The sequence below is a fragment of the Anomaloglossus baeobatrachus genome, chromosome 4 (assembly GCF_048569485.1).
Source record: "Anomaloglossus baeobatrachus isolate aAnoBae1 chromosome 4, aAnoBae1.hap1, whole genome shotgun sequence".
Classification (NCBI taxonomy): domain Eukaryota; kingdom Metazoa; phylum Chordata; class Amphibia; order Anura; family Aromobatidae; genus Anomaloglossus; species Anomaloglossus baeobatrachus.
The window spans coordinates 589,778,783-589,797,821 of record NC_134356.1 but is presented as its reverse complement, the minus strand read 5'-3'; the positions used below and the strand labels follow the sequence as shown (position 1 = coordinate 589,797,821).

At 46.5% G+C, this 19,039-nt stretch overlaps 1 protein-coding gene across 1 annotated transcript in view; it reads right to left on the bottom strand.

Annotated features, from left to right (window-relative positions):
- Nucleotides 1-17,143: 17,143 nt before the first annotated feature.
- MTHFD2 (methylenetetrahydrofolate dehydrogenase (NADP+ dependent) 2, methenyltetrahydrofolate cyclohydrolase) overlaps nucleotides 17,144-19,039 on the bottom strand; it is a 27,971-nt gene continuing 26,075 nt past the window's right edge. Inside the window, exon 8 of the mRNA XM_075346130.1 lies at nucleotides 17,144-18,551. Within this exon, the coding sequence (XP_075202245.1) occupies nucleotides 18,400-18,551 (152 nt within the window). The 3' untranslated portion in view covers nucleotides 17,144-18,399. The remainder of the gene's footprint in view (nucleotides 18,552-19,039) is intronic.

Sequence of the window (19,039 nt, the reverse complement as noted above, 5' to 3'; positions counted from 1 at the left end):
CAGTATTTACATAGCAAAGTCATATCTAGATCAACCGGTTTACTGAACTGTAATATGCACATGTGTGTTCACATTGGTATCTATTACATTCCCCGGCTGTTCACTCAGTGCATAACTTCTATTATACATTACAGGTTAAGGCCTTCTTAATTTGGCTTCAGATTAGTATGGAGAAAGAATCAAGCCCCAGAGGTCCATGCAGGTTTTCCCAACACAAATTAGTTTTATATATATATATATATTTTCATGACTCTGAAAATTGTAAATTCACATTGAAGGCATCAAAACTATGAATTAACACATGTGGAATGAAATACTTAACAAAAAAGTGTGAAACAACTGAAAATATGTCTTATATTCTAGGTTCTTCAAAGTGGCCACCTTTTGCTTTGATTACTGCTTTGCACACTCTTGGCATTTTCTTGATGAGCTTCAAGAGGTAGTCACCGGAAATGGTTTTCACTTCACAGGTGTGCCCTGTCAAGTTTAATAAGTGGGATTTCTTGGCTTATAAATGGGGTTGGGACCATCAGTTGTGTTGTGCAGAAGTCTGGTGGATACACAGCTGATAGTCCTACTGAATGGACTGTTAGAATTTGTATTATGGCAAGAAAAAAGCAGCTAAGTAAAGAAAAATGAGTGGCTATCATTACTTTAAGAAATGAAGGTCAGTCAGTCTGACAAATTGGGAAAACTTTGAAAGTGTCCCCAAGTGCAGTGGCAAAAACCATCAAACGCTACAAAGAAACTGGCTCACATGAGGACCACCCCAGGAAAAAAAGACCAAGAGTCACCTCTGCTGCAGAGGATAAGTTTATCCAAGTCACCAGCTTAAGAAATCACAGGTTAACAGCAGCTCAGATTAGAAACCAGGTCAATGCCACACAGAGTTCTAGCAGCAGACACATCTCTAGAACAACTGTTAAGAGGAGACTTTGAGCAGCAGGCCTTCATGGTAAAATAGCTGCTAGGAAACCACTGCTAAGGACAGGCAACAAGCAGAAGAGACTTGTTTGGGCTGAAGACACAAGGAATGGACATTAGACCAGTGGAAATCTGTGCTTTGGTCTGATGAGTACAAATGTGAGATCTTTGGATCCAACCACCATGTCTTTGTGCGACGCGGAAAAGGTGAATGGATGGACTCTACATGCCTGGTTCCCACCGTGAAGCATGGAGAAGGAGGTGTGATGGTGTGGGGGGTGCTTTGCTGGTGGCATTGTTGGGGATTTATTCAAAATTGAAGGCATACTGAACCAGCATGGCTACCACAGCATCTTGCAGCGGCATGCTATTCCATCCGGTTTGCTTTAAGTTGGACCATCATTTATTTTTCAACAGGACAATGACCCCAAACACATCTCCAGGCTGTGTAAGGGCTATTTGACTAAGAAGGAGAGTGATGGGGTGCTATGCCAGATGACCTGGCCTCCACAGTCAGCAGACCTGAACCCAATCGAGGTGGTTTGGGGTGAGCTGGACCGCAGAGTGAAGGCAAAAGGGCCAACAAGTGCTAAGCATCTCTGGGAACTCCTTCAAGACTGTTGGAAGACCATTTCCGGTGACTACCTCTTAAAGCTCATCAAGAGAATTTCAAGAGTGTGCAAAGTAGTAATCAAAGCAAAAGGTGGCTACTTTGAAGAACCTAGAATATAAGACATATTTTCAGTTGTTTCACACTTTTTTTGTTAAGTATTTCATTCCACATGTTTTCATTCATAGTTTTGATGCCTTCAATGTGAATCTGAAATTTTCAGTCATGAAAATAAAGAAAATTCTTTGAATGAGAAGGTGTGTCCAAACCTCTTTTGGTCTGTACTATATATATATATATATATATGTAGCTCTTTCAAACAAAAGTCTAGCAATACGTGGCCGGTACGTCGTCCTGTAACTGAGAAATGAGCTTTCTAATTAATATGCAAATGAGACTGAGGAGCTATGGTAGATCTGAAGCCTCTGTCACTCCATTTCCGCCCACTTCATTATTTGCCAATTTTCAAGGGTCTGGCCTATCCATTTCCAGATTGCCGGTCTTTATGCTCTCTTGAGATAAGCTGCCCTGGAGAATCTGGGAAGATAACTGCAGCTGAGCCCGCCAACAGCCATGGAAAGTGTATAGGGACGTAAGAGTGCAGAGGAATGTTCAAGAAACAAACACAAAGGACACTTCTGCAGAGGCTCCATATGACCATATCCTATATGACAATATTCTGAGGCAGACACCCCATTTTTCCTGACCGTACGCAGCATATATGATTATACCGCATATCACTCTGCATGACGGCCATTACTCATCTGTCCTTCCAGATGGATGGGAAGACCGCTTCTAGACAGTGTACAGCGTATTCCAAATTATAGTAAAGTGCATTGACCTGTACGGGTAGACTACAGTAATGCAGTTTGCAAAGTCAGAATGAACATTAGTCATAGCAAATACGTGAGGAAAGATCTGATCTCCAGTGAGTCACCCGGTCACAGTGAGTGGGCATGTGTTGGGAAAACCCAATGACTGGTATTAGTGCAACAGGGGAAATACTGTGCTTCTAGGAAGAAGGAACAACTTGGGGAAGGTGAAGAAGACACTGCCTGTAACGCATGCAATCTGGCCATAGGAAGTGTCAGAATGTATTACTCCACCATACATTATATCTCACTGCTTCAACAAAGATCTTTGAAGTGATTCCTCCAAAATAAAAAACTGAACATCCAACCACAGGACAGGGGATGTTTCTGGTCATAGAAAGTCCAAATGTCATATATAGGCACTGGTATCAGTCCCATGGAGAATGAATAGAGGAGCATCACACGAGCACCTCCACTCCACTCATGGGAACTCTGTCCTCAGGATGGTTGGGCGCTCCAGTATTCAGGCCCTCAATTTTGCCTGGGAGTAGGTGGTAGGTTCATAATTTTGGGATAACATCTTAAATACCAAAACTACATAGGGAAGTATAGAAAAGCTGTTGTGATTAAATACAAGTGCATCTCAATATATTAGAATATCATCAAAAAGTTAATTTATTTCAGTAATTCAATACAAAAAGGGAAACGCATATATTACATAGAGTCACATATATTACATAGAGTCATTACACACAGAGAGATCTATTTCAAGTGTTTACTTCTGTTAATGTTGATGATTATGGCTTACACCCAATGAAAACCCAAAAGTCATTATCTCAAAAAATTAGAATAATTACCACAAAACATCTGCTAAGGCTTCTTAAGCGTTTAAAATGGTCCCTTAGTTTGGTTCAGTAGGCTACACAGTCATGGGGAAGACTGCTGACTTGATACATGTCCATAAGGCAGTCATTGACACTCCACAAGGAGGGTAAGCCATAAAAGGTTATTGCTAAAAACGCTGGCTGTTCACAGAGTGCTGTATACAAGCATATTAATGGACAGTTGAGTGGAAGGAAAAAGTGTGGCAGAAAAAAGTGCACAAGCAACAGGGATAACCGCAGCCTTGCTAGGATTGTTAAGAAAAGGCAATTCAAAATTGGGAGAGATTCACAAGGAGTGGACTGCTGCTGGAGTCAGTGCTTCAAGAGCCACAACACACAGACGTATACAGGACATGGGCTACAACTATCACATTCCTTGTGTCAAGCCACTCATGACCAATAGACAATGCCAGAAGCGTCTTACCTGGGCCAAGGAGAAAAAGAACTGGACTGTTGCTCAGTGTCCAAGGTGTTGTTTTCAGATTAAAGTAAATTTTGCATTTCATTTGGAAATTAAGGTTTCAGAGTCTGGAGGAAGAGTGGAGAGGCCACAATCCAAGCTGCTTGAGGTCTAGTGTGAAGTTTCCACAATCAGTGATGGTTTGGGGAGCCATGTCATCTGCTGGTGTAGCTCCACTGTGTTTTATCAAGACCAAAGTCAGCACAGCCGTCTACCAGGAAATTTTACTGTGTTTTATCAAGACCAATGTCAGAGCAGCCGTCTACCAGGAAATTTTAGAGCACTTTATGCTTCCCTCTGTCGACAAGCTTTTTGGAGATGGAAATTTCATTTTTCAGCAGGACTTGGCACCTGTCCACACTGCCAAAAGTACCAATACCTGGTTTAATAACCACAGTATCACTGTACTTGATTGACCAGCAAACTCACCTGACCTAAACCCCAGAGAGAATCTATGGGGTATTGTCAAGAGGAAGATGAGAGACACCAGATCCAACAATGCAGATGAGCTGAAGGCTGATATCAAAGCAACCTGGGCTTCCATAACACCTCAGCAGTGCCACAGGCTGATCGCCTCCATGCCATGCTGCATTGATGCAGTAATTCATGCAAAAGGAGCCCCAACCAAGTATTGAGGCATTTACTGTACAGACTTTTCAGGAGGCGCCAACATTTCTGAGTTTAAAATCATTTTTCAGTTGGTCTTATATAATATTCTAATTTTCTGAGATAATGACTTTTGGGTTTTCATTGGCTGTAAGCCATAATCATCAACATTAACAGAAATAAACACTTGAAATAGATCACTCTGTGTATAATGACTCTATATAATATATAGAAATAGATCACTGTGTGTAATGACTCTATATAATATATGCGTTTCCTTTTTGTACTAAATTACTGAAATTAACTTTTTGATGATATTCTAATTCATTGAGATGCACTTGTACCTCTCTATCTATCCTCTAATAGATAGATACACGTGTTACACACAGGGTTTGGAGATATGTTGATGTTTCAGAATCCGATATGACAATATTTAAATAATGTGGAGATTTTTTTGTTTCTTCAAGAATAAATATGGATTGCTGTTCATAGAAAAAAATAAGACATCCCCTGAAAAATAAGCCATAGCCCATTTTCAAAGCAGAAAATATTATTATTATTATTATTATTATTATTAATATTATAGTGCCATTTATTCCATGGCGCTTTACATGTGAAAGGGGTATACAAAATAGGGACAAGTACAATAATCATAAACAATACAAGACACAGACAGATACAGGAGAATAGAGGGTCCCTGCCCGCGAGGGCTCACAGTCTACAAGGGATGGGTGAGGATACAGTAGGTGAGGGTAGAGATGGTCATGCGGCGCTATATCACACTGAGGGTTACGGCAGGTTGTAGGCTTGTCAGAAGAGGTGGGTCTTCAGGTTTCTTTTGAAGCTTAAATACCATATAACACATCAAAAAAGAAAAACCTACCAAAGATGCCAGACCAGATGATATACGCACAGACAGAATGTGCTAGTAGGTTTTTCTTTTTTGATGTGTTCTATGGTATTTTTTCTTGATAAATTAGTGTAGGGACCCGCAAATGTGACAATCCGTGACGTGGATTGCGGGCTTCCAAATTTTGCACCAAAATATCAACTAATATCTCACAATTGAGGTATGGCACATTTTATCTATTTTTGCAGGATGTGTGTGACCCTTTGATTGTAGGTGGTATATTGGTGATCCTGTCATGTGTGGTGCGTGTATAGTGCTAACTGACCCGCCTGGCCTCGTGTTGTGCGTCATTTATAGGCCATAATTCAGACACTGTGCACCTCGCCTATCTGTGTGAGATGCATGTGTATAGTGCTGATTAGCCCGCCTGACCTGGGTTTCAGGCGTCATCTATAGGTCAGAGTTCAGACACTGTGCATCACACCTATCTATATGATGGGCTGCCAGTGCAAGCATTATTAGTGTGCAAGTTTTTTGCTTAGCAGCCGCTCTGCTCCTCTCCTCTCTAGGTTGAATGGGTTGAGTGGTTGTGACATCAGCATTTTGCACCTGGGCTGCAGCCACCTTCAAGAGGAAGGTCTAGCACATTCTGTTTGTGCGTATATCATCTGGTCTGGCATCTTTGGTAGGTTTTTTTTTCCTTTTGAAGCTGGTCAAGGTAGGCGAGAGTCTGATATGTTGTGGCAGAGCATTCCAGAGTATGGGGGAGGCACGCGAGAAATCTTGGATGTGATGGTGGGAAGAGAAGATGAGCGGGGGAGTAGAGAAGGAGATCTTGTGAGGATCGAAGGTTACATGCAGGTAAGTACCGGGAGAGACTAGGTCACATATGTAGGGAGGAGACAGTTTGTGGATGGCTTTGTATGTCAAGGTTAGGGTTTTGAACTGGAGTCCTTGGGCAATGGGAAGCCAGTGAAGGGATTGGCAGAGAGGAGAGGTTGGGGAGTAGCGGGGGACAGGTGGATTAGTCGGGCAGCAAAGTTTAGAATAGATTGTAGGGGTGTGAGACTGTTAGAAGGGAGGCCGCAGAGCAGGAGGTTGCAATAATCCAGGTGGGAGATAAGGGCATGCACTAGGGTTTTTGCAGCTTCTTGGGAAAGGAATGTACGAGTCCGCAAAGTATTTTTGAGTTGGAGGCGGCAGGAAGTGGAGAGGGCTTGGATGTGTGGCTTGACCGAGAGAGCAGAGTCTAGAGTTACTCCCAGGCAGCGAGCGCGTGGGACTGGGGAAAGTGAGCAGCCATTGACATTGATGGATGTGTCAGGTGAGTGGGGGGGTGGGGCTGAATGAGGAGGAGGAGGAAAGATAATGAATTCTGTTTTGTCCATGTTTAGTTTTAGGAATCGAGCAGAGAAAAAGGATGAAATAGCAGACAGACATTGTGGTATTCTGGTTAGCAGAAAGGTAGATCTGCATATCATCAGCGTAGAGATGATATTGAAAGCCATGGGACTCTATGAGCAGTCCCAGGCCGAAGGTGTAGATGGAGACAGCAGGGGTCCTAGAACTGAACCTTGGGGGGGACCCTGACAGATAGGGGGCAAGATGAGGAAGTGGTGTGAGAATGGGAGACGCTGAATGTTCGGTCGGTTAAGTATGTGGATATCCAGGATAGGGCCAAGTCTGTGATGCCCAGAGATGAGAGAATTTGTAGTAGAAGGGAATGGTCTACTGTGTCAAAGGCAGAGGACAGGTCAAGGAGGAGGAGGACAGAGTAGTGTTGCTTGGCTTTGGCGGTTAGTAGGTGATTAGTGACTATGTTCTATTTTCGGAGAAAAAGTAGATTAATAGAGGAAGAAAAAGAACAAAAAAATGTTCCTGCTTTTACTAAGTGCCTATCTGAAAGTCCAGACACAGCATTTCCACACATTCAGGGCATTGCAAAATAAATCGGCCACCATAAAATGTATTACGTATAGCTATCCCCTTTGAGTGCGCACAACATAAACCACATTTTGTAAACTAGACCCTTCAAGGACTTTATGTAGGGTGTGTTCATCATTTTGAACCCATAGGTGCTTCACAGTGAAAACGAAAATTACATTTTATTCCGCTAAAAAGTTGCTTTAGCCCCAAATGTGTAATTTTCACAATAGATAGTCGGAGAAAACTGACTATTATTTGTTAGGCAATTTCTCTCAAATAGCAAAACTCAGAAAGGAAAGAGCGCAATTTGATTTTGGAGTATAAATTTGTCTGGAATAGATAGTGAACGCCATATCTCATTTGCAGAGCCCCTGACATGCCAAAACTGCAGGAACCTCCTCCTCCCCCCCCCCTTCTCCAAGTCACCCCAATTTGGAAACTAGACCCCTCTAGGAATTCATCTAGTGGTGTACTGAACACTTTTAACCTACAGATAATTCAATAAATTTTATAACAATTAGATTTGAAAAGAAAAAAAAAAAATGTTTTGCCACTAACATACAGTTTTACCACAAAATGTATCATTTTCACAAAGGGTAATAGAATATTGACCCCATAATTTGTGATGCATTTTCTCCCGAATACAGCGATACCCCATATGTGGTCAGAAACTAATGTTTGTGCACTTGCAAAATTAGGAAAGCATATTTAATTTTTGGCAGCAAATTTGGACACTATTGTATTTCCAGACCCCCAAAAGTGACCCCACTGTACAAATTAAACTTCAGTGAATTAATCTACGGCTGCAGTGACTATTTTGTAACATACAGAATAGCAAATATGCAAGTTAAGAGCCATAATTATGCCCCCACATATTGTAGCACCCCCATACATTGTGCCCCCATATATTGTAGCGCCCCATACATTGTATTCCATATATTGCAGCACCACCATACATTGTGCCCCCACATATTGTAGCGCCCCATACATTGTAGCGTCCCCATACATTGTGCCCCATATATTGTAGCTCCCCCAGACATTGTGCCAGCTTGTGCTTCTGAAGACACGCACCCTGTAAATTGCTAAATGCGCTTTCCCCGCTACAATAATGCCATGCACGTGGCCACTTACTGCGATTTAGGCACAGGGGGGGGGGCTCAGAAGGAAGGAGGTATTTAGATTTGGGAGGGCAGATTTCCCTGGATTTTATTTAGGGAGTGGCAGCCATCCCTTTTCCAGTGCATTTGTTTTACCAGTAAATTGGGAGCCTCTTATATTTTCAGTGACAGATGACGGACCTGAGTGGTGGCTGGTTTTTGTGGGATAACTTAGGGGTTTTAGTAACATTTTGGGGTTTATAAAATATTTTGATCTTTCAGTGTGAGGCTGGAATCACATTCTCACATGTTCTACGCTGAGCACTGAAGTCGGGGTTTTTATGTGAATTCCCTAAAAATGTGATTCAGATGAAACCACTCACTCTAATAAGGCAGATGTACACACTTTGGCATCTGTTCTGGTGGTGTCCATCTTTTTAGGTGTGCACAGGACTGTGGTCATCTACACTTGTGCGCTAGAATGGCACCTAAAATGATGGGATACCGCCGAAACAGAGACCAGATGGAGTCCAAAGTGTCTCCATACCTCATTATAGTGAGTGGTTCTGCCGGGGGTTTTGTCTGTAACGATTTGTTGGGATTTAGACGGAAACCCCGACAAATGTTCAGTGGAGAGCGCAGGATAAATGTGAATCGAACCTTATTCCAATTTTTGGGCGGTAGAATAATCAATGATCAGTTATACAGCAGTACAGTAATAGTTCTTAATTTTATTTTGTTCAGTTCATTGTGTGGTATCAGTAATAAGATGGATTTATTCTGCGGGTCGATGCGATTACAGCGATATCAGTTATATAGTTTTTTGTGTCATCACACATTGTTTTTTTTATAAAATTTTTTTTGTCTCATTCTGAGAGCTCTAACTTTTTTTGGTGACCAGAGCCGTAGGAGGGCTTATATTTTGTGTGTGACTAGTTGAAGATTTTTTGGTACCATTTTGGGATATACATTTTTTTATTCAGATTTTTCAGATGCAGAAAGAGTAAACAGCAGGAATTCAGTTGTTTTCATATTTTTTTTGTGCATTTCAGAGCGGTAAAAGTGATAAGACCAATTTATTCTTTGGGTCAGTGCGGTTACACCGATATCAGACTTCTGGTGTATAGTTTTTTTTAAGGTTTGCTACTTTTCCACAGTAAAAATCAATATTTGATAAAAAATTAATTTGTTTTTCCATCGCCATATTCTGAGACCTATAACTATCATTTATGCCATTTTTATTTTTTACATATGATGGATTACCTTTCAATTTTTTTTGTGCATCAGTATGATGAAAAAGCGGCATTTTTGGCACTTATTTTACGGAATAATTTTAGGGAATCTGTCATGTCCCCTGTTCCCTCCAACCAAGCAGCATTGGTACCTGTATGTCCAAACTCCCTCCTTAACCAGTGTTGTATCTATCTATATATATAATTGCCTTATTCTGTCTGTCTTGCTCCAAAATTGTGTCCTTACGGTGACACAAAGCTGATTGGCCGCTGGGCTCGCCATGGCCCCGCCCCGCCGCACGGATTGGCCGCTCGCCCAGGCTCCGCCCCCACACGGATTGGCCTCTCGCCCCGGCACCCTGCACGCATTGGCAACTCGGCCACGCCCCGCCCCCCTCACGCAATAAACGCTCGCTCTGCCCCCGCCCCCGCACGCATTCCCCGAACCGACACGGAGCCACGACTCCCAGGTGAGTACTGTACCCCCGGGAGCCCACATCAGCGTACGCCGCCAACCCAACCGACACATACCCTCGCATTGCTGGGGTTGCCGCCGTATGCTGGTGTGGGCTCCCGTGCGAGCGGGGGACGGGATACGCTGGTAACCATGGTAGCATAGTTACCAGAACATCAAGGTCCTGCAGCGGTGGAACATACACACGCACACACAATCAGATCACACTCACTCTCACACACACATCACATCGCATCCACACACTCACAAAATCCTGGGATATCGCTTGCTTCTCGGCGGCGATACTGTGGAGTGACCTTCCAGGACCTGCCGGAGGATCACATGGCCAGAAGCATGTAGTATCTCCGGATGTTGTGAGTGTGAGCGCGTATGTGCGATATTGTCAGTGTGTGTGAGAGTGTATGCGATCTGGTCTGTGTGAGTGTATGCGATCGGATGTGTGTGAGTGTTCTGATGTGTGAGTGTGTTCTGATGTGTGAGTGTGTGTGTGTGAGTGTATGTGTGTGAGTGTATGCGATCGGATCTGTGAGCGTCGGCAGAGGAGCTTGTCGTGCTGGGGGAGGCTAGGAGGAGAGAGGCTGATCCTGGGGAAGGCTGGGAGGGGGAGGCTGATGCTGAGGGAGACTGGGAGGAGAGAGGCTGATGCTGGGGGAGGCTGATGCTGGGGAGGCTGATGCTGGGGGAGGCTGATGCTGGGGAGGCTGATGCTGGGGGAGGCTGAGAGGAGAGAGGCTGATGCTGGGGGAGGCTGAAAGGAGAGAGGCTGATGCTGGGGGAGGCTGGGAGGGGGAGGCTGATGCTGGGGAGGCTGGGAGGAGGGAGGATGGGAGTATAGAGGCTGATCCTGGGGAAGGCTGGGAGGGGGAGGCTGATGCTGGGGGAGGCTGGGAGGAGGGAGGCTGATGCTGGAGGAGGCTGGGAGGAGAGAGGCTGATGCTGGAGGAGGCTGGGAGGAGAGAGGCTGATGCTGGAGGAGGCTGGGAGGAGAGAGGCTGATGCTGGGGGAGGCTGGGAGGCGAGAGGCTGATGCTGGGGGAGGCTGGGAGGAGAGAGGCTGATGCTGGGGGAGGCTGGGAGGGGGAGGCTGATGCTGAGGGAGGCTGGGAGTATAGAGGCTGATCCTGGGGAAGGCTGGGAGGGGGAGGCTGATGCTGGGGGAGGCTGGGAGGAGAGAGGCTGATGCTGGAGGAGGCTGGGAGGAGAGAGGCTGATGCTGGAGGAGGCTGGGAGGAGAGAGGCTGATGCTGGGGGAGGCTGGGAGGCGAGAGGCTGATGCTGGGGGAGGCTGGGAGGCGAGAGGCTGATACTGGGGGAGGCTGGGAGGGGGAGGCTGATGCTGGGGGAGGCTGGGAGGAGAGAGGCTGATGCTGTAGGAGGCTGGGAGGAGAGAGGCTGATGCTGGGAGGAGAGAGGCTGATGCTGGGGGAGGCTGGGAGGCGAGAGGCTGATGCTGGGGAGGCTGGAGGGGGAGGCTGATGCTGGGGGAGGCTGGGAGGAGGGAGGCTGGGAGGGGGGAGGCTGAGAGAAGAGAGGCTGATGCTGGGGGAGTCTGAGGCTGGGAGGAGAGAGGCTGATGCTGAGGACAGAGAGGCTGATGCTGGGGACAGAGAGGCTGATGCTGGGAGGAGAGAGGTTGATGCTGGGAGGAGAGAAGTTGATGCTGGGAGGAGAGAGGCTGATGCTGGGAGGAGAGAGGCTGATGCTGGGAGGAGAGAGGCTGATGCTGGGGGCAGAGAGGCTGATGCTGGGGGCAGAGAGGCTGATGCTGGTGCAGCATGGGGGATGGAGCACGATGGGGAGTGCGCAGCATGGCGGATGGAGCACGTTTGGGAGTGCGCAGCATGGCGGATGGAGCACGTTTGGGAGTGCGCAGCATGGCGGATGGAGCACGTTTGGGAGTGCGCAGCATGGCGGATGGAGCACGTTTGGGAGTGCGCAGCATGGCGGATGGAGCACGTTTGGGAGTGCGCAGCATGGCGGATGGAGCACGTTTGGGAGTGCGCAGCATGGCGGATGGACCACGTTTGGGAGTGCGCAGCATGGCGGATGGACCACGTTTGGGAGTGCGCAGCATGGCGGATGGACCACGTTTGGGAGTGCGCAGCATGGCGGATGGAGCATGTTTGGGAGTGCGCAGCATGGCGGATGGAGCACGTTTGGGAGTGCGCAGCATGGCGGATGGAGCACGTTTGGGAGTGCGCAGCATGGCGGATGGAGCACGTTTGGGAGTGCGCAGCATGGCGGATGGAGCACGATGGGGGGTGCGCAGCATGGGGGATGGAGCACGATGGGAGGTGCACACCTCCCCCCAACACACACACACTGGGAACCACAAACACCGCCCTACACAGACACCCACACACACAGACAACGCTGCACACACACAACACCCAACACACAAACACCGCGGCATACATAAATATACGCACATACCACGCAACACACACACATTGCACAAAACATACCTCCCCCCAAAACACACCACACCCACACAAACCGCGCAACACACACACACACACAACGCTACAGACACACAGCATTCCACAAACAACGCAACACACAAACAACACCGCTCTCACCTCCCGCCACACGCAGACAACACCCAGAACATGTACAGCGCCCTACACAAACACTTGGTAACTACACACAACATCTATATATATATATATATTTTTATATATATATATATATATATATATATATATATATATATATATAAACAAAAATCATACATTAACTACAAAATACGTAAATTCTAGAATACCCGATGCGTAGAATCGGGCCACCTTCTAGTAATACTAATATTAATGCTAAAAAAAACGACTTTTAAACCTCGCTGTCCTGATCCTAATTAGGGCCTTGACTAGTAGGGGCGTTAGTTCCCCCAGATAAATCCCCAAACCCGGACGGCAGATGTGACGCCCTGGACCCCAGCGGTCACAGAACACCATCACACACATACACACCCCCTCCCCTGGTAGGAAACATCCGTCAAACAAAAACCCTTGTTGCCTCCTCCAGGGTCTGATGTCCACACCAGGTGGGGCGGAGCCAAGCGGTTGGCCCCACCCACCGAGTTCACAGGCCTGGAGGCGGGAAGGACAGTTAGAGTTTGGAGTTCAAGTGCAGTGGAGTTGGAGGTTGAAGTGGAGTGACTGAGTGTCTGGGTAGGAGCCCAGGCACAGTCAGCAAGGTTGGCAGACGGTGGTGGCCGTCTGCAGGAGTTAGTGGACGTCTGCGGAACCATAGGACCGGGGTCGGCGGTGGCCCGCCAGTACCGAACTGGGGAGCGGAGTGAAGCTAAGCACCAAGGCAGGGTACTCAGACCCCGACTAGGTTCGGAAGCCACCGTAACGGTCAAATTCTATGATTGCGGTCTGGACCTCAGGGGTTCATTCCCACCCAAGTCCCGTCAGAAGACAACAGCCCAACCCGTCCGGTTAAGAGCCACCGCCAAGGGCCAGAGAGCCAAGGGCCAGCGCCTGCGGGCAAAACAGGCTCTCCCGACACGTACAAGCCGGGGAGCGGACCACCCGTGGGAATCCATAGGGGGTCAAACATTTACACACAGGTGCAGGGAAAGACAGCCTCCACCAACCCGTCCAGGGAGAGTGAAGAAGCCGCAGCAGACTGTGGGCCCCGTCCATCCAGCCGTTTGGTTTACCAGAGACTGTCATTGACTATCTGAGTGAGTACACCAGTGCCATCCGGCACAGCGCTGCACCGCATCCATGCTGCCTCCCCGGGTTGGCTCCCGCACCTAGCCCCTACCCACCAATATCCAACCCCCAACCGGGGCCCCGGGACCAACAGCCCCTACCCACGGAGGGGCCAACACCTCAGCTGCTCCCCGCAATCGCTCCCAGGAACCCCCGTCACCAGCAGCGGTGGTGCCCACCATCACCACAACCCCGTGGGTGGCATCACAACCGACATCCCACCACCATACTTCCCCCTTTTCACTTGTTTGCGAGGAGGCGCTGCTCAAGCCCCCAGGTCCAGCCCCGTGCTCGAGCCACCGAGGAGCAGAAGCACCGGACCCGAGCGCCAGCGAACCCCCCAGGCGAGCGGCGTTCCGCCAAAAAAACCCTCTCCGCCCGCGACACATACACCCCCAAGCACTGCAGGAATTAAGTACGATGATAGACAAACCATTCTTTTTAATCGTCAGAGATTCCATAACAAAAACTGTACCGCATCAGTGGCGCATAACGAATGTGGTGCCAATATTTAAAAAAAAATAAATAAATAAAGACGGCAATATTTGAGCCTGGTAATTATAGGCAGGTAAGTTTACCCTCTACTGTGGGTAAAATCCCTGAGGGATTCCTAAGAGATGCTATACTGGAGTATCTCAAGAATAACCTCATGATCCAGTATGAACATGGGTTTATGAGGGATTGGTCCTGTCAAACTAATCAGCTTCTATGAAGAAATTACAAATCTATATGGATTTTTCAAAGATGTTTCATACAGTGCCACACAAAAGGTCGGCACATAAAATGAGATTAATATGTGTAACTGGGTTAAGAACTGGCTCAGTGATATAAAAGCAAAGGGTGGTTATTAATGGAACACACCCGGACTGGGCAACAGTTAACAGTGGGATATGAAAGGGGTCAGTATTGGTCCCTCTTCTTTTTAACATATATTATTGAGCTTGTAGGAGGCATTGAGAGTAAAATTTTAATATTTGCAGATGATACTAAACTCTGCAAGGTAATCAATTCAGAGGGGGATAATTTAATATTACAGAAGGATTTATGTAAGCTGGAGGCATGGATTGAGATATGGCAATTGAAGTTTAATGTGAATAAATATAAAGTCATGTGCTTGGGCAGAGGAAATAACTTGAATAATTATGCACGTAATAGTAAAACATTGGGTAAATCGGTCACTGGAAAAGACTTGGGTGTGTGGGTGACAAACTCATCTTTTCTGACCAGTGTTGGGCTGCTGCTGCAAAGACTAACGAAATAATGGGATGCATTAAAAGAGGCATATATGTTCATAAGAACAGTTTTACCCCCTATACAATTCACTAGTGCGACCACACTTACAATAATGTGTACAGTTTAGGTCTCATGTAAATAAGGACATAGGACAGATAAAAGCAACCAAGGTTATATATATATAAAAAAAAAAATGGGTGGATTGCAATACGAAGACAGGTTATTAAACTTCGGTTATTCAGTTTGAAAAAACAAAGGCTTAGGGGTGATATTACCATGTACATGTAACGCCCCACGGGGCAGGTGTTTTAACTTACTCGTTGCCGGGCTGGGGATGCAGATCCTCTGTGTCGTCACAGGGTGGCCTGGCCCGGTTCCGTTGCCCCGAGGCGTACAGAAAGGAGGGTGGAGGGAGGTAGGGAGGCAGGATGGGGGTGGTAGTGACGGTTAGGAAAGTCTATTAGATGATCGTGACACCACCTGTGGTATGCGGCCAGGGATGGGCCACCGGTGCGGGTGCTGCTCTCCAGGGTTGATGGTGAGGGTCGCAGCCGGGATGGTGTCGCTCCCCACAGGCAGAGCGGGATTACCCCGGGGTGGATGATGTAGTAAGGACGGGGGTAGTGGTAATCCCCACTGGTGCTGCAGCGCTGGGCAACTGCAAATGAGAGGCAGAGGCAGGGGCTGCGGTTCCAGGTCTTTTACTCACAAGTAGTTCAGGCGCTGCCTTAGAGTACCGATCTCTGCCACGATGGGCTCCAGACGATCCCGGATAGTCGGCGGTCACCGCCGGTGCCCGTGAAAGTCGTTTAGTGAAGTGTCCCTCAGTTGCTATCCGGAATCTGGGCTGAGCCTCCTGCTCCAAGCCACGGGCACATGAAGAGAGAAACAACTCCAGTTGTCACTGCTAGATGTTATCCCAAGCTGTGCCCAGGAAGATTCTGTCTAAGTGTGATGGTTGCGCCTACTTCTACTCCATGTGGTGCCCGCCCCCCGTGGTTGTCTTAGCGACTGGCAAAGTCCCATGCTTCGTGATGGCTAACTATTGTGTCTGCTCTAGTCCAACCCCCTGTGAGTAAGCACCTTACTGTTGTATGTGTGTGTTTTGTGAAGGTACCACACAGGTTAACCCCCTCCCGTGATAGATATTACCCCTGAAAAGTGGTGTAATACCCTGTGGCGCTTGAAGCCCAGGGGCGCCACATACACATATATCAGGGGACAGTACAGAGACCTTTGTAATGATCTTTTTACACCTAGGCCTGCGACAGGGTCAAGGAAGCATCCACTACGTCTAGAGGAAAGAAGGTTTAATCATAATTACAGATACAGATTCTTTACTGTAAGAGTAGTGATACTATGGAACTCTCTGCCACATAATGTTGAAATGTTTGATTAATTACTGAAATTTAAGAGGCCTGGATGCCTTTCTTGAAAAATATAATATTACTGGTTATGTGCACTAGTCTGTGATAGGGCGTGGATCCAGGAAACTAGTCTGATTGCTTTATGTGGAGTCGGGAAGGAAATGTTCTCCTAATATTAGTGTTTGCCCCATGGTTTTTTTTGCCAACATGTTAAGCTATGGGTTGAACTCAATGGACTTAAGTCTACAGTCAACCTTAAAAACGATTAGAAAACAGTCGGGGCCGATGCCCGTGGGTATCAGCTGTTGTGTAGAGTTGCTGAGATGTGCAAACCACAACCTAATAACACAAGTTGTATCTCAGAATTTCCCACATTCAGGGAAATCGTAGGAGTCCGCACACCCAGAGGGCAATAGATATTCATTACAGACACAGAGGATGGGAATTAAAGTCTTTTAATTCATGCCACAATGGCGCCTACATTTCACGCACATGGTGGTAAAATTAGATAGCAGGCACATCTGGATAACACGAATTACAATTCCCAACAAAAAGCTGGCATAAATTCTCAAATTCTACCTCCACAACGCTCACGTTTCACCTGCTGGTTGGCTTTACACTCTCCATTCACAGCGACACTCAATCCATAAAAACCTGTAAAAAGCAGCATGAGCGGACGAGTTTTTAAAATAAACTCTAACAGCCCATAATAGTGTACAGATGGGCATCTGGGCATCTTGCTTATTGCCAAGTGTCAACCATTCTGGTCACCAGTTGTCACTTAAAAACAATTTACTCTGAAGATGACAAGATGAGGCCAAATGTAGGTGTGAGCTTCTAGCACATGGACCTAAAATGGACACTCAGCCATTCATTGCTTAAAATAAAAAAGGGAACAACACAAATAAAAGTAAAAAAAAAACCAAATGGTAAAAAGGGATTGGCCTCTGTTGGATGAGAGTTTATAATGGGGATGAGCAAAATATAGCAATACATATTTTCTTTATCAACCCACTGGCTTATCCATTGTAGCTTACTTCCACTTCACAAGTGTGTGGCGGTTTGTGAAAATGCACATGGTGTGACTTCCCCTGCATTAGCGCCTCCCATTGAAATGCACTGCATGTGGCGCTGGTGCAGTATGCCTCAGCGGGGGTGCTGAAGATCAGGATGGGAAAGACCAGACAGACCGAAAACGCCTTGCATAGTAAGTCAGTGCCTTTTTGCAGACCATCATAAGACTATTAAAGCGCACCAATCACCAGGATTTCTTATATAAGTGACTAGAAGGACCTGTGCTGATGTGACACCCATGTGACCAGAAGGGGTGGGGCCTTAGCCAACATAGCTGATACTAGGAAGTAACATTATTTTTCTGTTGGCTGAGGCCCCACCCCTTTTTGGTCACATGGGTATGACATCAGCCCAGATCCTTCTAGTCACTTAGTAAAACAATTCTAGAATAAAATTAACATAAATAATAATCACTATAAATAGCCACACAGCTATCAGCTGATCGGCAGCTGCTGTCACTCAAAAAGCTGCTCATTTTACAAACATTAATTGTGTGTGTTTCAAAAGCTACACATCCTAGCTGACAACTAAAGGTATGTATAGAATCAGCCTGATAGTGCCAGTATAGCACTGGCTTTAGGTTATATAGGAAAATCCTGGTGATTGGTGCACTTTTGTACCAAACTGACTATATCCCCATTAGCCACTCTCCTGAACCCAATGAGGTGCCCAACCCATTAATATTAACAGATGCCCGGTTAGGATTTAAAATCCAAAATCCCCTTATTGGCTACTAAATATTCTCCATGGACAATTGTAACTCACCACTGTGACCATCATAAGACTGGTCAGTCAGTGGTGGGGGCTGTGTTCTTCCAGCACGGGAGAGATCTCCATGTCGGACCCTGCTTCTGACATCCTAGATGCAATACAGGGTCTGTCACTTTGGCTTTATCATGCACCTGTCACAGCATCTGGTATCAGCCATCTGTAACAGCACACATGAGAAGTATGCATTTAATGCAGAGGAACGGCCCCTGTGGACTCCCTGTTCTCCTTGCTCTGTATAAGCAGGAACGCGTCTTCAATAAATAACGCCGCCTTCTCCATAATAAATACAAATATTGCATTTCTTCTTCGGCCTGTTCATGGGTGTGGAATGTAAAAACAGTTCTTGGACAGAGTGTGTGTTACATGGCGACCGCTCGGACGGCCGGGAGCTGTTCTGTGGGTTTCAGCAGTTTCTTTGCAGCAATGATTGTGTTCTTCATCAGCATGGCGACAGTCATGGGGCCGACTCCTCCGGGGACGGGCGTGATGTAACTCGCCTTCTTTCTTACCTCTAGAGAAAAAAAACAGAAATACACAACGTGAACCCATCTCCATTAAAAGGTTGAATGTACACATCCTCGTACAATGATCGGACGCGATTGCAAAGTTCCAGGTAACTTCTGGGCTGCTTAATAAAAACTGTCCAGCTTGGTGCTTGAGTCACAAAACTGTCTAACTAGAGATTTTTAAGGAATGACATTGGTAGACCCTATATAAGTGGTGGTCCAACTCCCAGCACGTCATTGATCACCTGATTAAAATATGCTATAGCCCTGTCCCCTTTAACAGGCACAGCCCAATATGTTTTGGATGGGCTGTACCCACTACTGCAGCCGTCTGCTGCTTGGCCCCATTCACACACACAGGACAGTTGCAGTAATACACAGTCACTATATAATGTAAGGAGCTGTCAAGGGTGAAGAGTAGAGTTGAGCGGATCGCTTATAATCTGGGTCCGGCGGATCATTGTCGGGTTGGCTAAGAAGTCCGAGATCCGAT